This window comes from Plecotus auritus (assembly GCF_963455305.1).
Source record: "Plecotus auritus genome assembly, chromosome: 3".
In the NCBI taxonomy this organism is placed as follows: domain Eukaryota; kingdom Metazoa; phylum Chordata; class Mammalia; order Chiroptera; family Vespertilionidae; genus Plecotus; species Plecotus auritus.
Genome location: NC_137772.1, coordinates 10267965 through 10291606, shown reverse-complemented (window position 1 = coordinate 10291606; position 23642 = coordinate 10267965). Strand labels below are relative to the sequence as shown.

At 41.2% G+C, this 23642-nt stretch overlaps 1 protein-coding gene across 1 annotated transcript in view; it reads left to right on the top strand.

Annotated features, from left to right (window-relative positions):
• Window positions 1-23399, top strand: part of LOC308243683 (cytochrome P450 4V2-like) — a 28627-nt gene extending 5228 nt beyond the window's left edge. The window contains exons 2-11 of the mRNA XM_080659381.1: window positions 2639-2751; window positions 4150-4235; window positions 4993-5183; window positions 5563-5632; window positions 7320-7446; window positions 9234-9419; window positions 15752-15854; window positions 19955-20089; window positions 20182-20361; window positions 22111-23399. Of these exons, the coding sequence (XP_080515507.1) occupies window positions 2639-2751; window positions 4150-4235; window positions 4993-5183; window positions 5563-5632; window positions 7320-7446; window positions 9234-9419; window positions 15752-15854; window positions 19955-20089; window positions 20182-20361; window positions 22111-22283 (1364 nt within the window). The 3' untranslated portion in view covers window positions 22284-23399. The remainder of the gene's footprint in view (window positions 1-2638; window positions 2752-4149; window positions 4236-4992; window positions 5184-5562; window positions 5633-7319; window positions 7447-9233; window positions 9420-15751; window positions 15855-19954; window positions 20090-20181; window positions 20362-22110) is intronic.
• The last annotated feature ends 243 nt before the right edge of the window (window positions 23400-23642 follow it).

Below are 23642 nucleotides of genomic sequence, written 5' to 3'. Positions count from 1 at the left end.
GATAGATAGATAGATAGATAGATAAATATAGATATAGATATTGTGTGTATGTGTTTTTCTTCTACTAACGAAATCTTTTTAAATCTTCCTCCAGCTTACTTTTTATTCGTCTGCTTCAGAATAATAAAACTCCCCTTCGTTTTAAACTTTTAATTATTCAAATAATATTAGAACTACAGGAAAGTTATAAAAATAATATAGAGTTCGCATATGCCATACACCCAGCAAGGCTCCTCTGATGGTGTTATTTTACAGAATTAGTATCATTATCAAAACTAGAAAATTATTATTTGTCCAATGTTCTTAAGAATACTACTGCGCTTATTTGAATTTCACAACACTTCCTATGTTCTTTTTCTGTTCCATGACTCAATTCAAAATCTGACCTGGCATATAGTAGTTGTGCTTCCTTGTGTTATGCTCTTCAATATTAATTGTTTCTAATCTGTGATCATTTATCAGTCTTTCCATACACATCAAGACCTTGACACATTTTCTGAGAAGGCATTTTGTGGAATCACTCTCAGTTTGGATTTGTCTGTTGCTTTTTCAGAGTTTCATTGAGGTTATGCATTTTTGGCAAGAATACCATATGTGGTGTTAAAAGCTTTCCCTCTAAGATCAGGAAGACAAGGATGCTCACTCTCACCACTTTATTCAACATAGTATTATAGGTCCCAGTCAGAACATTTAGGCAAGAAAAAGAATGCAGACAACATGATTGTTCATATAGGAAACACTAGATTCCCCCCCCTCCGCCTCCCCTCCCCGTGCAAAAAATATTTTAAATAAATAAATAAATATAGTAAAGTTGCAGGATATAGAATCAATATACAAATATCATTTGCATTTCTTTATACTAACAGTGGACTATCAGGAAGAGAAATTAAGGAAACAGCCCAATTTACATTTGAATAAAACACTCTGAATAAATTTAACCAAGGAGGTGAAAGTCTGTAAACTGGAAACTATAAGATATTGACTAGAGAAGTGATACAAACTAATTCTATCATTACTTATTCTGTTGTACAAACTGTTCCAGTTTGGAGTATTAGGAGCTTTTCAGGTTGGCTGCTTGGTGTTTCAACATGGCCCCACCATTTTTTGAGCACTTCCTTATTTTTCTGGCACCATAATATATTCCACTGTTCTTGTATTTTTCTCTGCCTCGGCTCTAAAATCAATGACTTCTCCAAGGAGAATTGGTTTATTTTATGGTAGGACAGTATTTAGAAATACTGAGATCTAGTGCCTGTACTAGAAATGGGAGCCAACGTGGGAAGTTATATAACTAGAAATTTTGTTTAGAATGTCAGAGAAGACTTCGCAGCAAAATCACATTTAAGATGACACTTGAAGAATAAGTGTTATTAGACAAAAAGCAGTAGGAATAAGAGTTTCCTACAAAGGGAAGAGGTTCTGTAGAGGCCCTGAGACATTTGAGAAGTTGAAGGATTAGTAAAACTGAAGAGTTTTTTTAAATTATTTTTTTCTTGAGGTAACATGGGTTAATAACATTATCTAGATTTCAGGTGTACAATAGTATACTCTGATGTCTGTATACGCTTTTCGGTGCTCACAACCAAAAGTCTAGTTTCCCTCTATTACCACTTGTTTAACCCCATTTACCTACTTTGCCCTCTCTCCACTCTCCTCCTCTGTAACCACTATTCTGTTGCCGGTATCCTTGAATTTGTTTTTATTTTATTATATTTGTTCATTTGTTACTTTTTGTTTTATATTTTACATATAAGTTAAATCAGACTGTTTTTGTCCTTGTCTGACTTATTTCATGTAACATAATATCCTGAAGATCCATTCATGTTATCACAAATGACAATATTTTATCTTTTAAAAAATATATATTCTTTATTGATTTCAGAGTGGAAGAGAGGGGGAGAGAGAGAGAAACATCAGTAATGAGAGAGAATCATCAATTGGCTGCATTCTGCATGCCCCACACTGGGGGTCGAGCCTGCAACCCGGGCATATGGCCTGACCAGGTCATCGCTCAACCACCGAGCCATGCCAGCTGGGCCAATATTATCACATCTTCTTTATCCATTCATCCATCGATGGACACCTAAGGCTGCTTCCATGTCCTGGCTATTGTTAAGTAATGCTGCAATTAACATTGCGGTGCATATATCTTTTTGAATTAGTGTTTTCATGTTCTTCAGATAAATCCCCAGAAGAGGAATGGCTGGATCATATAGTAGCTCTAATCTCAATTTGTTGAGGAACTTCAATGCTGTTTTAGAGAGGGTGAAAGGGAAGCATCTATGTACCAGGGCTGGAGAGTTGGGACAGGTTTCCCTTTCTATAGAAGTGTATCCTGAAGCAGGTCAGGAGAAACTGAACAACCTCAGTGTTCTTGGGGAAGGCATGTCATAAGGTCACTACAAACATCCACAGTGCTTGGCATTTCACAGTTAACCAGGTTGTTGCACATATAGCATTCATAATTAAATTAGCCTCATAATTCATGCATTAATAATTTAGTAAGGACAACCGTGTGGTTTAGCTTCAAGAGGTGAACGATCTGGGAGATATTGAGTGAGTTGCCCAAAGTGAAAAGAGTAAAAACCCAAAAATGACACAGTAAGGAACTTACGTAAAATTAAATATTTTCTCCTAGAGTTTTTCCAGGGGATGATTCAGTGCACTGAAGAAAACAGACATGTGCCAATGCTAAAATTCTGGTTTGGCACAGTACCAGCAATAGCCATGTATAAAGCCGAAACTATAGAGGTGAGTAGATGGTGACTATGATCAATGTTTCACTGTATATTTGGTGGTATGAGAATCTCATCAGAATAAACAGTAAATATATGTCCTTATATTTAATTGAATTCAATGCAATGAGGATTCTATTACATATCTAAGGCTGTGAAGGTGCCATTTAATGCTTTCCAGATATAGTCTGAGTTCTGGGAAGAGTAGCAGCTTCTACATGTCTATACACATTTGGTATCAAGTAATATATTTGTCCTCCTTTTTTGGGAAGTCTTCAGTTGAGCAGAACGATAAATAGAGTATTCTATAAGGTGAGCTCATATCATCTGCCAGGCACTGTTTTAAGATTACAAAAATAGAAGACTAATAAAATATAAGTGTTTCCTTTAAGATGTTCAGAATATCCATTATACTTTTATTATTTCAATTTAATTTTTAAAAAGAGAACACTAATCTGATATTGATGGGGAAGATGTTGTTAATTCACGCTATTGAAATTACTCTTAAAAAATTGTTTACCTTTCTTTTACTTATTATCATGACATTGGGGTATTATCTGAAGGTCTGATGACAAAGGATTTGGGTCAGGAAGTAAAAATGGGATAAACAGACCGTCTCTTCATGGAGCAAAATTAACAGCACAATTTCCTAGGGTTGTTGGGCTTGGATACATCTTTCTTACTCATTGTGTAAAACTCTTATTAGAGTGTCTCTGGTACCACACTGCAGAATCTATTGGTCCAGAGGAGATAGTGGGAGGGCCACTTGTGGGGTTTCAGCCATTGCTGGCCTGTATAAGTGGGCTTAGTCTGTGTGGATAGAGATCTGTCTAAAGCAGGGAAATGCAGTAAGAAGCCTGAAAAGCATTTTGTGCATATGCTCATCCCTTCTGCTTTACTTTGGCTCCAGGCAACCTAACTATACCCATGGTTCCCAGGGCCACTTACACCCTGGAGACGGTCAAATGCGTACCTAGTGTAAGCTTCACTCCTGAGCTGCATACCTGCTTTCAACTATGGCAACTTGAATGCCTCCAATTCAACATAGCTGATCATGAACTTGTGATTTCCATCTCCCTAAATGTGGTCATCCTTTGATTCACCCGCCTTCTCTTCCCTCACTCCTACACTCAATAAAGAGCTCCACTTGGCTCCTAATTCATGGCAGGAGTCAGGGAATTATCTTGAGCATTTTCCATTCATCCAACTCCAGCTAGTCTCCAAGAGTGAGTGACAGCTGTATGCTCCAAACTCTAATTGCATTTCTTTGTGTCACAGTAATGAAAATGAACCACAACCAAGTAATTGTTATGAAATGTTACTTTAGAAAGTAGTTGTGTTCTAGCCCAGTATTCTTATAATTAAGGTGGCTTTCATATCTCTATCTCTCATTTTTCTTTTCTCTCTCTCTAAGGTAATTTTAACTAGCTCAAAGCAAATTGACAAGTCTTATCTGTACACCTTCCTACAACCATGGCTTGGCCTAGGACTTCTTACGAGGTAAGTCAGTGTAAATCGGTAAAGCTGTGTCATGCGTAACTTATGTCAGGCATTGACGTGAGGTGGTTTTCCTATAGCAAGAATGTGCTATTGGGTAGTAGGGAGAAGCTGAAAAGGTTGGGTGATAATGGGCCTCTGAGAGACAGGAACCCAGGGTGTAGAGTAGTCTCCAGCTGTGACATTCAATAATGATGATCAGCAGTGTTCCAAGGAGAGGTAGAAAGTGCCAGTGTGTAAAGGGAGTACGGCACAGGGGAGCTTTGAGCAGGGAAATCCTGAAAATTCAGTGAAAAAGGCAGTCATCCCCGGAGAAGTAAGTGGAGCACAGTGACATCAGTCCTTGCGCTGCCATCCAGCTCAGGACCCCGTCAACTGAGAAAGAGAAAGCAGGACTTCGGCGGGGACTTTGGAGACTTCGAAGATGTCAGAGATCATAGTAGACTCATGGAGCTCCTTGATCTTCAGAGGGTTAAGGTTGGCTAAAGGGGGGAAATTTCTAATGTTTGGAAACCCAGAACTTAGAAATCTAGAAAACTTCTTAAAATTTTCAATTTTAATGAGTGCTCTTTTAAATATTAGTAATATAGAAGGGTATCTAAAATATGCCCATTCTGTAACTGTGTATGACTCTCCCCTTGGCATTCTGACCAAAGCATTTGGGAATCTGTGGATTAAGAAGAATTTGTTGTCTTAACTATGCTTTATTTGTTTTGGATGTTGCTTTTCTCTCCTTTGTAACCATGTCTTGTATTTCTAGTACTGGAGACAAATGGCGCTCTAGGAGAAAACTGTTAACACCCACTTTCCATTTTACCATTCTGGAAGAGTTCTTAGATGTCATGAATGAACAAGCCAACATATTGGTTAATAAGCTTGAAAAACATGTTGACGGAGAAAAATTTAACTGCTTTTCTTACATCACTCTTTGTGCCTTAGATATAATCTGTGGTAAGTCTCATTGATTTGTTTGTAGAGCTATGATGTAAACAGAAAATGGCCCAAATAGAAAATAACACTTCATTGGGAAGCAAATGTAGGGGTTAGAAAGGATATTGCCTTCTTTGGGGTGGTCTTTCCCCTAAATTAGGCTCCTGAGAAGCAGTGCCCACTGCTAGGGCTCCGAGCAGAGCCAACCTGCCAGGAAGGTCAGAGGGAAGAAGGAGCGGGAACAGGGAGCAGGAGAAACAAAAGGTGCAAGAGTGAAAGGGGAAAGGAACAATTCTAACATGTATAGGAATTTATGTCTTTTTTCAAGTGTTTGCCACTGGAAATTAAACAAAAGGCATGTGCATGAATTGAATGGTTGCTTCTCACCCATATTTTGCAGAAACAGCTATGGGCAAGAATATTGATGCTCAGACTAATGATGATTCTGAGTATGTCCGTGCAGTTTATAGGTAAACAGAGCCCTTCTAAATATTTTTAAAATTTTTCAATTCAAGCTTTAAAAAATATCACTAATAACTTTTTGTCTGTGTTGTATCTTCTTCATTGTTTAACAATGAAATATTGTACTAAAAATCAACCTAATCATTTATGCATGTATTTTAACAGTAGGGGATTTATTGTATAAATTATGGCTTACCCAGGCTATGTTATAATTTTAAATAATTATTTTATGATATATTGAGAAATTATATTATGATGCTTAATGATAAGATAAAGATAAAAACAATATTTTTAGCATGAGAACCACTAGGTATAAAAATTTTTCATTAGAAAAACTTGTAGATATTATTCCAGAATGTTAGCTGTGATATTGTTTTGTGTTGTGTGCTTCTCTTTCTTATTTGTGTTGTTATTAATTCTCTCGTCCCATATTTTCTGCACTGAGTGTAGATTATTTTATAAATGAAATAGTCATATTTACTTTCAAAAATTGCTTGAGATTATTCAACTATTACAAGGCAGACCCAGGGTTTGATTTGAGGAATTGTTTCTTTAAGTCCACACATATTAGCATATAAAATTTGCCATTCATTACAGAAGATACTTTTATAGAGGTCCACAGAACAGAATAACAGGGAGACGAGCATCGAAATAAATAAGTATCTATAGTAACAAAAGGGTAATATGCTAATTAGACCAGGAGACTGGACATCCCCTGACCATACAACTTCCTTCCAGACAAAGCCACAGTTGTGGGGGCCGAGGCAGAGGTGGTTAGGGGCGATCAGGCCAGCAGTGGAGGACAGTTGGGGGCCATGAGGCTGACCAGGGAGGGCAGTTGGGGACCATGAGGCCGGCAGGGAGGGCAGTTGGGGGCCATCAAGCCAGCAGGGGAGCGGTTAGGTGGCGATCAAGCCGGTAGGCAGACAAGCAGTTAGGAGCCAGCCGTCCTGGATTGCTAGAGGGATGTCCCTCGAGGAGTCCCCTGAGGGGTCCCAGATTGGAGAGGGTCCAGGTCGGACTGAAGGACCCCCTCTCCCCCATGCATGATTTTTGTGCACCAGGCCTCTAGTAAACTTATAAACTATCATTATTGTTTAGAAAGAAAAAATAAAGTTGATATTCAAGAAGAAAACAGCAATAGGGCTCACAGATTGAGTGACCAGAAAAGACCACTCTGCAGAATTGGCCTGTAAGCTGCTCTCAAAGGAGGAGACCATGTCTAGGTCTTCCTGCTCCATCACTGGAAATGTTGAGGGAGGGACTCGGGACAGGGATGTGACAGAGGGGCACTTTACTGGAGAAGAGGACAGACAGAGGAGTGATCAAGCAAATGCGTGGACATTAAACAGGCAGATTTCATCCCACCCTGTGGTATAAGAGCTACAGGCAGCTCGGGGAGGTCCGGAACTCTTCCCAGAGAAATAGAAGGAGAGATCAGATGGCCATCTAATAAGGATGTTTTGTAATGGATTCTTCATTCCTCTAAAGGACCCATTTAATTTTTAAGCTTCCTTGGATGTGTAATAACCCATGCCTTCATTGTTGAGCATAAAGCATAGAGCTCTTAGAAGGCTCTAAGACAAATTATCATCATGGCCACATATTACCCTCATTGAGACCAGGCACCAAACAGGTACTCAATCAATGCCCATTTTTGATATATCAGCTGATACATTTGCACCCTGTTTATAGGATGAGTGATTTGCTACATCGAAGAATGAGGACGTTTTGGCTCTGGCATGATGTTTTGTACCTTTTGTTTAAAGATGGATGGGAGCACAAAAGGAACCTAAAGATCTTACATAATTTTACCAACAATGTAAGTCCTCATTTTTTTAACTGTGGATAAACAGACATAACATAAAATTTATCATAATAGCCATTTTAAGTACCATTCAGTGGCATTAGGGGCATTGACGATGTTGTGTAACCCCTACCACTATCACTTTCTAGAACTTTTATAAGTGCATGACTCCCATGTTTGTTAACATACCCAGTCATTAATGTTCCCTCCTGAGGAGGTTAGTCTACTGGGGAGGTTGTCTATAAATAAATAATTACAAAATGTGATATGAGCTATGGTAGTTTATTAACAAACTGGGTGCTATGCTAAGAGAATAAAGACACAGAAATCTGTGTTATAAGAATCTTCTGAAAAATGTTTGGATTAAGCAATGGTTTTCCAAGACAAAGGACATTTATGGCAGTATCTTAAACTGGAAAAGATAAAAATTAACTAGATATTACTATTTAATTTTTAATGACAAGGAAATAGTAATGTTCTGGATATAGTCTGTCTTTGTGTTAAAAGTATGTTTATGAAAAGGCAAACTTTAATTGAAAACATGCATTATAATTTAAATGTCCTGATAAAAGTGCCGAAGTAATTATATTTATCCTTTGCTGTAAATTTTAGTTTAAAATATGATGGCATTGCTTCCTGACAGTGAGGTTCTGCGTCCACCAACAGACTAAGTGGTAGAGTCCCTAGATGTTAGATGAGTGAGATGTTGGAGTGAGCTGCCCTCAGTGGAGTATAGCATAATTGCCTGGCAAGAGGTGAACGGTGAACAGTTTGTATTTTATAGGTATAATTACACTTGGCTTCAAATTTCATGCATTAATATCAGTATCAATAACGAATGAATTCCAGATTGGATGGACAATATAAAAAATTGCATACTGAGTGCCAGGCACCAGGGGTTCCACCAAGAATCAAAGAGAGGACACGGCGCTTGCCCTTACTGAACTTGGGATCTGTTCATTCAAAGCAGAAGCAGGTTTGGACAATTGCCTGAAAGGAGGAGAAAGTTGAAATGTGTAACCAAATTAAGCTCAGGGTCTTTCATTCTTTTATTCATTCAACACATACCTGATGGGGATTTCTAAAATGCCAAGCAGTGTTCTAAAGGTTGGAAATATATGAATGAATAAAGACAAATTTGCTGCTACATTGAAGTTGGAGGAGAAAGTCACTAAATAACAAATACAATGCCAGGTGGTAAGTGAAATGGAAAAAAGGTAAAGCAGGCTTAGGGAGAGAGTGAGTGCCAGGGACTAGGGTAGCAGTGACCCTGACAGTGTGACAATGGGCAGCGGAGATCTAAAACTAGGGAGGAAGCTAGTCATGCTGGCTTCTGAGGCAAGAGCATTCCAGGCAGAAGGAGCGGCAAGCATACAGGGTGATTCTTTTCTCCAATACAACACGTAATTAGAGTGATCTATAATTAGTCTATTATATAATGATTGTGTTCTCTCCACCACCCCAACTTTTTCTCATGAGCTCTTTCAGCTCGCTGGGGCCCTATTCAGGAGACTACTACTCTATTCCCATGTTGGGAAAGCTACAAAAATAGTCCTTGGAAATGATGTATTTGTCTGACATTAAATTTGTTTTTAAAAATCTTATCAAATAATGCCCTAAACATGTTCACAGAAAGCTTTACCAAATTTTCACAAAATCCTAACTTCCTGTTGAGTGATACAGAACAGGAAAGGCTTAGAAAAAAAAATCATTTAAAAGAGCTGGTATATTTTCACAGGAAAATGGACTATTAGGCCATATCAATTTCCACACAAAAGCATGTGATCATTTACATCATCCAGGTCATCAATGAACGGGCCAATGAAATGAAGAGAGATGAAGAACGTAAAAGTGATGAAAAGGGCACGACCCTCTCCAACAGAAAACGCAAGGCTTTTCTCGACCTGCTTTTAAATGTGATGGATGATGAAGGGTACAAGCTAAGCCATGAGGCTATTCGAGAAGAAGTGGACACTTTCATGTTTGAGGTATTTTGTATTGTCATGGTAGTCTCAGGTATCATCATTAAACAAATTACAGTTCCTGTTACATAACAAGATAATGTTTTGTTTTTGTTTTTGTTTTTTAATCTTGGGAGTTTAAAATGCTAAGGATGAAGAAATAGCCAGCACTAATACTTAGACATGTTTAAGCATTTAATAGTGAAATTAGAAATAACATGAAATAGCAAGCATTATTTGTAGCCATCTTTTAAAATATGTTGGGTTCCTTGGCATAAGGGACGATCTGTTCTCAATTTATTTTTAACTTAAAAAGATAATCAATTTATAGGAATTCTTTTAAAAAGTTTTTAGCATTTTTTAAAAGTCTGATCACATTTTGAAGTAGCTTGTTATAACTGATCAAGAGTCATTATATTGTATTTAGAAATTACCAAGTTTAAGACCCTAATTAAATACCAGATCAACTTTCTTCTTCAGAAAAAGCTGTAGACTTGTATGGTTTTTTTTTTTTTTTTTTCTTCCCAACATCAGGAAGTTTTCTGTCATTATTTCTTCAAACAGGTTTTCTATTCCTTGTTCCACTTCCTCTCCTTCTGGCATCCCTATGATGCGGATGTTGTTTCTTACTTGTTGTCCCAAAGCTCCCTTCGGCTCTCTTCCTGCTTTTTAAGTTTTCTTTCCAGTTGCTGCTGTGTGTGTGTTTTTTTTTTCTACCTTGTCTTCCAATTCTCTCGTGGTCCTCAGCCTCTTCTAGTCTGCTTTTGAAGCCTTCCATTATGTTCTTTATTGCAGCTAGATCATTCTTCATTTCCTCTTTTTTTTCTAATAAATCTTTATTGTTCAGATTATTACAGTTTTTCCTGTTTTTTCCCCCTATGGCTCCCGTCCACCCGGTTCCCACCCCACCCTCTGCCCTTACCCCCCGCCCCCCCACCCCCACCCCCGCCACTGTCCTCATCCATAGGTGTATGATTTTTGTCCAGTCTCTTCCCACACCCCCCACACCCCTTTCCCCCTGAGAATTGTCAGTCCACTCCCTTTCTATGCCCCTGATCCTATTATATTCACCAGTTTATTCTGTTCATCAGACTTTTTATTCACTTGATTTTTAGATTCACTTGTTGATAGATATGTATTTGTTGTCACTTTGTTGTTCATAATTTTTGTCTTTACCTTTTTTTCTTCTTCCTCTTCTTAAAGAATACCCTTCAGCATTTCATATAATATTGGTTTAGCAGTGATGAATTCCTTTTGCTTTTTCTTGTCTGTGAAACTCTTTATCTGCCCTTCAATTCTAAATGATTGCTTTGCTGGGGAGAGTATTCTTGGTCATAGGTTCTTGCTATTCATCACTTTGAATATTTCTTGCCACTCCCATTTGGCCTGCATAGTTTCTGTTGAGAAATCAGCTGACAATCGTATGGGTACTCCCTTGTAGGTAACTAACTGTTTTTCTCATGCTGTTTTTAATATTCTCTCTTTTCATTTGCCCTTGGCATTTTAATTATGATGTATCTTGGTGTGGTCCTCTTTGGATTCCTTTTGTTTGGGGTTCTGTGCGATTCCTGGACTTGTAAGTCTATTTCCTTCCCCAGGTAGGGGAAGTTTTCTGTCATTATTTCTTCAAATAGGTTTTCTATATCTTGCTCTCTCTCTTCTTCTGGCACCCCCATAATTCTGATGTTGGTATGCTTGAAGTTGTCCCAGATACTGTCTCCTTACAGTATCTTCTTCTTTTTGGATTATTTTTTCTTTTCCGGTTGGGTGTTTTTTGCTTCTTTGTATTTCAAATTGTTGACTTGATTCTTGGGATCCTCTAGTCTCCTGTTGGATCTCTGTATATCATTCTTTATTTCAGTCACTGTATGCTTAATTTTTAGTTGGTCCTTTTTCATATCCTCGAGGGTCTCACTAACTTTATCGGCCGGTTTCTAGAAAATTCTTGAGTAACCTTATAACCGTGGTTTTGAACTTTATATCCAGTTGTTTGCTTTCCTCCATTTCTTTCATTTGTGACCTGCTTTTTGTCTCCTCATTTTCGCTGCTTCCCTGTGTTGATAGCATGGCTTTGTGTGCTAGGTGTCCTATAGGGTCCAGTGACTCAGCCTCCCTAATTACCTGAGGTGGACACTCTTGGTGCACCCCTTTGTGGGCTGTGTGCACAGTCTTGTTGTAGTTAAGCCTTGATTGTTGTTGGTATCACTAGGAGGAATTGACCTTCAGTCCACTTGGCTGTGAGGATCAGTTTTATCTATGATGGGAGAACTTCTATGCTGGAGACACCCTTTTGGGGCAAGACTTTCTTCAGTGGGGCTTTGGCACTCACTGAGTCTGACCCCTGAGTGTGTCTCTTATGGATCTGAAGTGTTGTAGTCTGGATAGTCTCTCTCTAACCACTGGGTACACTGGCTCTTGGATCTCCAAGGAGAGAGGCCACCCAGGAAGAGCTGCAGAGAGATCTGCAGATTCCTTCTCTTTGTTTGGGGTTTGGAGGTACCCAGATGAGGCCCGGCTGTGAAGCAGTGCAAGCTGCTGTGGAGCCTTGGGTCTTCTTTTGGAGGCTCTGGGGCCCTTTGACCAGCTTCAGTACGTTAGGTTTCAGATTGCAAAGGTCCAGGCCATTCATATGCAATAGCCTCTGTGCACAGCTGGGGTGGGGTTGTAAATTGGGTGGTGCGGGATCTCAGGGAATCACCAGGGTGGAGCAAACAGCAATGGATAACTGTCAGCCCTTCCTGGAAGATGTCCCGTGTCTCTGTGTCCCGCAGCACCATGCAGGAACAATGATCGCTGCAAGTACCTCTGAGAGAAAGCCGCCCTAGAGTTCCACCCAATGCCAGAGAGTCCAGTTTCTCCACGTATGAATCTGGGTCCCCAGAATCTCAACCAGAACTGGAGTTCAGAGCAGTCAGGAGCTTGTATCTCCCTCCTGATTCAAAAAAACAACAGTGTACTCAGTTGCCAGCCCTTTTTGCACGTGTGCCTCCATACCTCTGCACTTCACTTCTGGACCTCTGCACCTCCTCCGAATCTCAGTGTGCTTTTCTCTTTCCTTCTAGTTGTATAATTTCCACTCAGCCAGCCTTCCTGTGGTTCTGGATGATACCCATTTTGTCTTGTAGTAGTAGTTTTGAAGTGGTTGTGCAAGGCAGCAAGTTCAGGTGTTTACCTATGCTGCCATCTTGGTTTCTCTCTCCTCTTCATTTCCTCTTGATTCCATTTCATGTTGGTGACATTCTTATTCAGATTCTTATAATTCTCATTGAGTTTTGTGTATTTGTCATCCAGACGTTTGAGCATCCTAATAACCATTACTCTGAATTCTTTCTCTGACAAGTTACTTGCCTCCATCTCATTTAATTCCCTTTTTGGTGATTCCTTTTTTTCTTTCCTCAGGGGATTGTTTTTATGTCTCCCCATTTTTTGCTGTAATGTTTTAATTGTTTCTATGTGTTAGATCCAACTGCTTTGCTACCCAGCCTCCTTTGGGGGTGATGCTATGTAGTTGGTGGTTTTTGGGACCCAGTGGTGCAGTCTCTCAGATCTCCTGGGCTTGGGGATCTAGCAGAGCCCCCTACTTGAGCTATTTGGGTTCTCTTGATGTAGTTGGATCACGAATGTTAGTTTCTTATTCGTGGATGAAGTCTTGTCACAGATTGGGAATGTGACTCAACTCTAGCTTCGTTGTACAAGCTGTTGTGGGTGTGATCGTGGTTTCAGCTCTTGTGGAAAGGGTTTCCTGAGGTCTCACTGGTATGTGCTCATTGTGAGTTTCCAGAGTCCATGGGCTTGGAAGGAGTCTCAGGGCATGAGGCTCAAGTACTATGACTTTGGCTGGTGTTGTGTGAGTCTTGCTAGGGGAGTGTCACTCTGTAACTCACTACCAGGGTCCAAGAGCCTGTGATGGTGGGGGGCAGCTGTTCCTACTCTGTGGTTGAGGCAGTGGGACTCTGGTCAAAGTGATTTCCCTCTCTGAATCATGAGCGGATTCAGGAGCCAGCAGCTGGGGTTGTGGGCATCTCGGAGTCTGTGGCTGAAACAATATGACCTTGTCTGGGGAGGTGGGTCCTCAGTAACTCACCAAAGTGTCCAGAGGTAGGAAGCCAGGAGGGGGTGTTGTGGATCCTGTTGAGGGGGCCATGCACCCTTGGTTGGAGTGGCACCCAGCCAATGGTAAATCACTTAGGGGCCCAGGAGCCATCAGTTCAGAGCAGTCGCGAGCTTGTATATCCCTCCCCATTCAAAACGACAACAGCGTACTCAGTTGCCAGCCCTTTCCACGCATGTGCCTCTGTAACCCTGCACTTCACTTCTGGACCTCCGCACCTCCTCCGAGTCTCAGTGTGCTTTTCTCTTTCCTTCTAGTTTTATAATTTCCACTCAGCCCACCTTCCCGTGGTTCTGTGCTCGAGGGGCTTTGTGCTCGAGGGGCCCACACGCTAGAGCTACATGATTGTGGTATGCCGCCAACCCAGGGAGGGAGAAGTCCCAGTATCTCCTTCCCGGGATGTGTGTCCTTGGTTGGATACACACGCCCAGCGGCGTCTTACAGAGGCACCGAGGAGCTGTCTGCTGGGGTGGTGGGCTCAGGGGGCCCCTGTGCTGGAGCAGCGCTACCATGAGGACTGGATGCTGGCAGCCAGTGTTGTGCCTTGCTGTGGCACAGAGAGGCATCTGGGAGCTGCCTGCTGGGGCAGTGGGCTCAGGGGGCCAGTGCACTAGATCGGTGCCACTGCGGTGACCGGAAGTCAGCAGTAGAGGAGGGGGAAGTCCGAGTTTCTGCAGCCGGGGTCTTCTGCCCTTGGTTGGATACCAGAGCGCCCAGCAGCTGCTCACAGAGGCACCCAGGAGCCACCTGCTGGGGGGCAGACTCAGAAGACCTGTGTGCTGAAACCACGTGACCTTGATGTCTGTGAGCAGGCAGCTGGGAAGTAGAAGTCCTAGTTCCTACTGCCGGGGACGTGCATCCTTGTTTGGATACATGCGCAACCACGGGCGGCTCACAGAGGCATCAGAGAGCCCTCTGCCCGGGGCAGCGGACTCAGGGTGCCTGTGCACTGGATTGGAGTGACTGCAGTGTCCAGAGGTCAGCAGCCAGGGAGGGGGAAGTCCACTTAGCTGCGGGAGCCGTGCGCCCTTGGCGGTAGATGCCCGAGGGTCTGCAGGTCTGCGGGCGAGGCAGCAGGCCTTTGGCTGGTGTGGCTGCAGGGTCGCGGGCAGTGTCCAAGGCCAGTCTGGGTGGTGGTGCTGAGTTCCTAGAGGAGGCCGCTCTCCCCCTCAAGATGGCGTGGGCTCCCTGCTCGAGCCCCACAGCCGGGGGAGTGCCCACAGCGGTGGTAGGGGCTCCCTGTCCAGGAGAGCCTGGTCTGCCAGCCTCTGGTTCTCCTGCCGGATTTGACTGTCCCTCACTCATTCACACACACACTACACACGTCCACACACTCCCCTGTCACTTCCTCACTCACTCACACCCTCTCCCTCACCTCCGTCCTGCCTGCCACCATCTTCCCAGCTCCTTCTAGTAGAGAATTTAACCAGTTTGTGATTCTTAAGAGATTTCTGGACTTTATATTAAAAAAACAAAAAACAAAACAAAACACGACGAATTTAAAAAATATATAGTTTTATTGATTTTTTTTTTTAGCGTGAGAGAGATAGATACATCAATGATTAGAGAGAATGATTGCTTGGCTGCCTTCTGCATGCCCCCTACTGGGGATCGAGCCCACAACCCAAGCATGTGTCGTGACCAGGAATCGAACCATGACCTCCTGGTTCATTGGTGGATTTTCAAGCACTGAGTCACACCAGCCGGGCTCCCAAGTTTTTTTGTGAAGAATAATTGAATTTGTTTCTACAAAATATTTGATTTTTTTGCCTTAAACTCAGCAAAGTTAAATGGGGCTATTTATCAAATTCTTGATGTGGAGACTATTGCTCAGAACCACCCATGTGCTCCCTGGTGTCCGGGTAAAGCCGACCGTACAAGTGGGGGACAGTGGAGAAGTGCAGATCTGGCCACTTGGCTCAGGAAAGTCACACTTGTATTTCCTCAAAAACAGTCCAGCGCACGGAGTTCCCTTGGAATGCCTCCTGTTAGCCCAGCCCAGCCTCTCTCCCCAAGTATGTGACTCTGTCGTATTGAAATGTCCCTGTACCAGAGGCGTCCCCTTTGAAGGGATTGTTTCATTGGTTTGTTCCCCACGGAGGTAAAATACTGTATAAAATTAACTTGTTCTGTCTGGGGTCACATCACAGCTGTCAAATCCAGAGACAATTCAAAATAGAGCTAGCATCCCTAACCGTCTCAATAGAACTCTGCTTTCTAAGCTATTTTTTTTTCTCTTACATTGTAGGGCCATGACACAACTGCAGCTGGAATAAACTGGGCCTTGTACCTATTGGGGTGCTATCCAGAAGTCCAGAAAAAAGTGGACAATGAACTGGACGAAGTGTTTGGTATGTATGGCCCCTTCACTACTTACACAGAAGGTCCCAAGTCACTGAAGCAAATGGCATTCTTGCTCATTAAGAAAGTGCAGTCGGGCCTGTTCTAAAGACACTAATAAGCAGGAAGGCGGCCATATGGGACCCCTTCCAGGCCTAATGTCCTTTGCAAACCTCACCCATTTGTTTATGGGCATTTGCTTATTGCTTGGCATGTGACTGCACCGGGCTAGATGCTGGGGCTACACAGACAAATGTCCCTGTCCTCAGGACCTCGCTGCTTCATAGGTGAAGCAGACACTGTGTATAAAGTACCAAGTCATGGCTATGTTCTTGGGTGATATGAGGAAGGGGCTGGCGGAGAGCAGAGAGGAGAAGTGAAGCTGATTAGTGGGGTCCAGGAGAGCTGTTCCATATAGGATGGCTGTGGGTTAGGCTGATGGGACATAAATTTCTTTTGCACAACCAGTAACCTGTAGGTAAGGAGTCCTAGGCTGATGCCAATAGCGATGTTGTGAGAATCCTGGGCTTGCTCTTTTTTCTCTCTGTCATTTTCATCATCGTGGATTTTGTTTTCTTGTTGTTCTGGGTCTCATGTTTATTTTAAAGGCAAGAAGAAAGGGGAGGAGGATGAAGGATAATATTAGTCTCCTTTGACTGCAGTCACAGATACTGCAAACTGGGTGGCTTAGCACGATAGAAATTTATTCTCTTACAGTTCTGGACACCAGAAGGCCCAGATCAGTATCTCTGAGTTAAATCAATGTGTTGGCAGGGCTGCACATTTTGGAAGCCTGAGGGGAGAATGCATTGCTTCTGGTGACTGCCAACATACCTTGGCTTATGGCCACATCATTCAAATCTCTGTCTCCATCTTCACATCACTTTCTCTTCTGTGGCTGTGTGTCAAATCTCCCTCTGCTCTCTCATATCATAACATTTGTGATGGCCTTCAAGGCCCACCTGGATAATCCACAATCATCTTTCCATTTTAAGATCCATAATAAAATCTTTAAAAGCACCTTTTCCCAAAAAAGGTAATATTTAAAGGCTCTAGGGATAAGGACCCGATATATTTGTGGTCACGATCAGCCCACCACAAAGGAGCTGTGCATTGTGCCATCAACTTAATCCTTTGTTTAATCTGATGGCATATGGCTTCCCATGGCTGGGAAAAGAAAGGTAAAGGTTGGTTGGCCAACCAACCAAGTGGTATCTGATGGATTTTCCTAGTGCAAAGTGGGGAAGGAATCATAAAGGAAAAGAGGAGGAGGTGGAAGCCATTCTGGAAAGAGAGGCTCCAGTTGCACATGGCAGAGTGGAAGAGTTGGAAGATGATAGTAAGCATTAAAGGACAGTGGAATTCAGAACATTTGTTAGAACCCATTGAGAGGTGAAGTTGGAAAAGTAATTTCATGTCCAGATGGTGTGAGGACTGGATTTTCATATCAAGAGGGAAGACTTTGTCTTGTAGAATGGAGATGATCTAAACTCCTGGGCTGTTTCTGTCATCATTTCATTTTTCCCGTTTCAAATTGAATTTCTCTCAGATTGCCTCTGGTGGGTAAATTGGGTATTCTAGAAACCCGGGTTCTTTTGGAATATGTTTCCACGTTTGTGATTTTTACAATTTCTAGCCCAATGCAGGTGTCACAAGTGCTTTTGGATCTCACATAATTAGAGACACCATTTTTACTAGAATTTTTATTCTGCTGCTTCTCATGCTTTTGGCTAATTGTGCCTCACTTCTCTTCTATCCCCAGTATTAGTTCTAAAATTTCTTTGAGCAACTGATCTCTGAATATTGGGATGTAAGTATTCATTCCTCTTTTTTTTTTTTTTTTTTTTACCGAGGTAAACTTCACATTTAGTTTCATTATAACAAAGCAACTTGTACACTTTTAATGTTTAAAATTGAGGGTTATCTTTTCAGTGAAACAAACAAAAAAAATTAAATAAATAGGAGCAAGATTACAATAGAGAATGACGGTTCCCAATAAGATTCGGCAGGTCCACTATTCTTCCATTGAGTGGCAGGGCCAAGGCCGTTATTAGTAGAGAATTTTATTTTCAAAGTATCATCTTAAACTGCAAGGAAGTCCATTAACATCACAATTCAACATACCAAAAGGGAAGCCTTGTTGTCAAAATTTCCACTTAACTAACCCAAACATCTCATATCTACCCTTTGACCTTGTATAAACCCGTGTTTTTTTTGTTGTTAAAAAATGTTCCATACAAGAGAAAGTAGACAGGCATATGTTGGTAAATGCTAACTGTCCACATTACAGAGACAATGTAATCTGTGTGCTCATTGTACAGAGAAAGGAGGGAAAAGGGTAGAATTCTGTGCACTACGACGTGGGCTGAGCCTTCAGCCTCCAGCAGAGCCAAGTAAGCAGAAGGTTTTTCTTTCCCAGGGAGCACAGGGGCATTGATTCCATATAGTGTATCAGGAAGGGATAAAAGTGAATTTGGACTTGTATGCATGCATATAAGCCTAAGCAATGACACAGACACCAGGGGATGAGGGCATGAGTGGGGTGTTAGGGGTGCAATAGGGGGATAAGGACGCATGTGTAATACCTTAATTAATAAAGAAAAAAATAAAAAAAATACTTCTAAAAGTTAAAAAAAAAAAAGTGAATTTGGAACAGAAAGTGTTAGAGATTCTTTTCCCACTCTATTCTGCTCAAGGTATTTCCCCCAAATAAGTTGAGAACCAGGATGTAAGGGAGAGAAAAGACTTAAAGAGCAGAATGACTGAGCCGAAGAGTGAAGCAAAACAATAAAACAAAAAAAACCCAGACTGTAACTTGCTCCACTGACTGGAGGAAACTTTTAAAAAGAAGGTTGGAATCCGTCAGTGTTCCTTAGTCATCTTCTCCTTCATCCTCATCAGCTTCTTCGTTGGTAGCTTTCAGTCCTCTCCCTCTCCCCCTCCATCATCATCTTCTCTTCCCCTTCCCCTTCTTCATCTTCCATATCAGGAAGCAAGTAGTAATGAGTTGGATTTTGGCAAACACCACCTTGGATGATCTCTCCCACCTTCTCTGCACCTGCATCAGAATGGCCATAGCCAGCTTTTTGGTTCTCAGCCTCTTCCTGCTGGCTTTATCCCGCAGTGGATTTGAACATTTCATCAAATCCTTTCCAGATATTTCAGTGGACTTTGAAAATGCATCACGGCTTCCACTCAGATGAAATTCTTTGGGTGCACTTACTTTCCAAGGAAGGGTTTTCATCAAAATGAAAAGCTGTTCTGTGACCTGATTTATTACTTTTCAATTCTGTGCTTCAACTCTGGTTAAATGACACAGTGCCTTTCCATCCGTCTCCCCAAGCAGTGCAGGCATAGAGATGGTTGCAAATGTTACTACTCAAAATTTGGGATTTGGGCTATCAATTACTACCTCTTCTGAAAAACAGTGGTTGGCAGAATTGGTTATATGTCGACCTTCAGAATATTCTCACTGGCTCGTTCACTGAGTTGGTCTATCTCATTTTTTGCTTTCTCAATATATTCAGTTGCTTCTTGGTGTGTTTTTTCTCTTGTTGGAAAATCCAAGAAGCCATTTGGATTTCTTTGTGAGGTGGGAATGGGGGGCATTTGGGGGCCAGGCTATGGGGAGAGTCCAAGAATCTGACCCAGGAGAAGATACACTTCTGGAAGAGGCTCTGAGAATTCAAAATGAAATGTTTTAAACCTATAGTTTCATGCATTCACAATGTTATGCAACTGTCACCTCTATCTAATTCCAACCCATTTCAGCAGCCAAAAGGAAACCCTGCATCATTAATCAGCCACTCCCCATGTTCTCTTCCTCCAGCCCCTGGCAACACCTCATTTGCGCTCCTTCTCTATGGATTTGTCTACTCTGAGTACTTCCTCCAAATTTAATGATACAACATGTGACCTTTTGTACCTTTATTTTTTTTACTTAGCATTATTGTCTCATTTTATTTTATCTATACTAGTAAGAATTTTACTTTAGCTGTTGGTATTTAGCATTCAGTGTATTGATGTTATAATATATTCTTTTTTGTTGTCTTACCTACCAAGCCCCAATAATTCTCTCATTTATTTTATTTCATGTATTTACTTTGATCAGGGAATTCTGATCGCCCTGTTACCTTAGAAGACCTGAAGAAACTTAAATATCTGGAGTGTGTTATTAAGGAGACCCTTCGTATTTTTCCTTCTGTGCCTATAATTGCCCGTGAACTTAATGAAGATTGTGATGTTGGTGAGAGTTCTTTCATGAAAGTAGCGGGGAGAGTGGACTTTTCTGTGTGTGTCTTGCTCTGTTCTCATGACATATCGACTGTCTCATGACAGAGGGGTTCAAAATCATGAAAGGCTCTCAAATACTCATCATTCCCTACGCACTGCATAGAGACCCAAGATACTTCCCAGACCCTGAGGAGTTCAAGCCAGAGCGGTTCTTTCCCGAGAATTCGATGGGACGCCATCCATACGCATATGTGCCCTTCTCTGCTGGACCCAGAAACTGTATAGGTTTGTATCCATCATAATAGGTTTGACCTTTCAGGCGCACATGGCAGGGGGTTTCTCACAATAATGTCTTGGAGATGTAGTGTCTCAAATACAAGTCTGTTAAAACACTTGTTTTATTTTTTTTTCTCCACTTTACTATGACTGTCATAGTAAAAGTATATCAGTTTTCTAGGGCTGCTGTAACAAAGCGCCACAGACTGGGTGGCTTAAGCGACAGCATTTTATTTTCTCACAATTCTGGAGGCCAGAAGTCCAATATCAAGGTGTCTGCAGGGCTGGTTTCCTCTGAGGCCTCTCTCCTTGGCTTATAGATAGATGTCTTCTCCCTGTGTCTTCACAGAAAGAGTTTATTTCTCTCTCTTTCTGTGTGTTTGTGTGTTTCTAATTAATCCCCACTCAAGGATATGTTTTTATTGATTTTTAGAGAGAGAGGGAAACATTGATGTGAGAGAAACATTGATTGGTTGCCTCCCATACGTGCCCCAACCAGGAATCTAACCCACAACCTAGGTGTATCCCCTGATGGAATTGAACTCACAACCTTATGGTGAATGGAATGTCATACCAACTGAGCCACCCAGCCAGGGCTTGATCTCTTCTTTTTATAAAGATACCAGTCAGGTTGGATTAGGGCCCATCCATAGGACCTCATTTTATTTTACTCACCTCTTTAAGGGCCCTGTCCCCAAATGCAGTCACATTCTGAAGTACTGAGGGTTAAGAATTCAGGAGATGAATTTGGGGGGAATACCATTCAGCCCATAACATAAAGCATAACCAGTGTCATGGTAGAGTTTGAAAATATAGATTTTTGGATTGAAGTAGAATATACTTTATATGGTAGAAAGCGTATTTATAACAATTAGTTTATTTAACCTGTTTTTATTGCTTTTAAGAATTGCTTTTTTCAGAACCAAAACAGAGAATGCTCACCATAGGACCAGCAGAAGTACTTAAACAAAATGAATGCACATCACCATGCATTATAAACACTTTTGGCGTTAGTGTCTCTGGCATTTTATTGTTTGTGTAAATGCAGGCATTGGTGCAATGAGGCCTGGTAACTCTGTAGTAAACTACATGAAAGGCCCAGGAGGAGAGCATTCTAGAACAGAGGTTCTCATGCTTCAATGAGCCCAGGAATCATCTGGGTGCTGTGTGGGCTGGATTCCTTGTCCTCAGAACTATTCAGATGCACTGGGTGGGAGCAGGGAAGGGCACTCAAGAATCTTCATTATTAGGAAGCATCCTCAGTCCCAGGGGCTACTGTGAAAATCTAGCATGACTTGCTTCCTCTAATATAGTGGTTCTCAACCTTTGTAATGCCGTGACCCTTTAATACAGTTCCTCATGTTGTGGTGACCCCCAACCATAAAATTGTTTTCATTGCTACTTCATAACTGTAATTTTGCTACTGTTATGAATCATAATGTAAATATCTGTGTTTTCCGATGGTATTAGGTGACCCTGCTACCAGTTCTCAACCTGTAGGTCGAGACCCACAGGTTGAGAACCGCTGCTGTTCTCAAATAACACAGATATTTACATTACGATTCATAACAGTAGCAAAATTACAGTTATGAAGTAGCAAGAAAAATTTTATGGTTGGGGGTCACCATAACATGAGGAACTGTATTAAAGGGTCGCGGCATTAAAAAGGTTGAGAACCACTTCTCTAACAGAACCTATTCTTTTTCCCTTTTGAGGTAGATCGGTAATTAAAGTTATGTTATTTACATTAATTTGAAGGTCAAAGGTTTGCCATGATGGAAGAAAAAGTCATTCTTTCATGCATCCTGAGGCATTTTTGGGTCGAATCCACCCAGAAAAGAGAAGAACTTGGTCTGGCAGGAGAGCTGATTCTTCGTCCTACTAATGGCATCTGGATCAAGTTGAAGAGGAGAAATGCAGATGCATCCTAACTCTATTATTGGTCAGTGCCTTAGTAGGAATGAAGTCTTTCTTTAAGAAAAACTTTGCATTTACAATGTGTAGATCATGAGTTTAATAGTCTTAATCCCTACACCTAATTTTTTTTTTAATCCAAACTTACCTTGGGGTCAAGTGTACCAAAGAGAGAGTCTTTATATTTTCATCACCACCATTATCTTACCCTTGCTCTTGATCCCAAAGGCGAGTTAACTGATGTCCATACCCAAATAAACATATACATTTCTCAACAGAGGGATCCATAGGCCAATTCAATTTCAATGGACAGACCCAAAGGATATAAGTTAATTGAAGTTCCAGAATTTGTTTAAGGTATTCTTGTTGAACACAAATACACACACACACACACACACACATTTAATTTGAAAAGGGCAATTAGATACTTAGGCTTGAGCTTAGGTTTTAAAAATTATATCAGTGGCATCAGTTATGAGAATAATTATGATGATGATACTTTTCAGATTATATCAAGGAGAGCAGATCATTTATAAGTTGACTCATAGTTTCTGTTCCTATTTCCCTATTAACCGTGTTCTTAAGGCCTTCATTTCATTTCATTCTGCATAACATCACAATTTCCTTTACACATCATATATTACCAGGAGAGATTCCTCTTGGTGATCTCCAGTCCCTCATAATGGCTTTTGGAGCTGGAAGCACCTTAGACCTTATCAGGTTATACTCCTTTTCATTCGAAGGGGATACGATCAATCAGGGGTAAGTTTCTATCCGAAGTCATATCACCAATGGGTGACAGAGCTGGAAATAGATAGAGGTCTAAACTCTAAATCTCTACTACAATATGCTATTGCTTTATGAAACTCAGGTCTATAACTGGGTGTATCATTAGAACACAGATCTTCTAGAATTCTCCCATCATTAAGGAGAAGAGACACCGCACATGTATAGTAATCCAGCACTTGGTTTAGGGTTAAACTTCTGAGAAATTCAATCTTCCAGAACATACCTGTCAAGCTGATAACTGACACAAATTCCCTGAATTTTAATTCCATTGACAATATCTCTACTCCCTCACTCAGTGACTTTAAAAAACTTCCTTTTTTAATAAATCATTTTAATAAGATTGTTTCTGTTTCTAAATTGATTTTAGAGTCGGGGGGATGGGGAGAGAAACACATTGATGTGATGTGAGAAAGTTACCTTGATCCATTGCTTCCCGTTCACCTCCCGACTGGGGATCGAACTCACACCTAGGTATGTGCCCTGACTGGAAATCGAACTTGTGACCTTCTGGTGCATGGACAGAGATTGTTTCTTTAGTTTTCTCAAGGCAGGTAGAAGCAGCAAACTAAGAGAATGGAATATATATT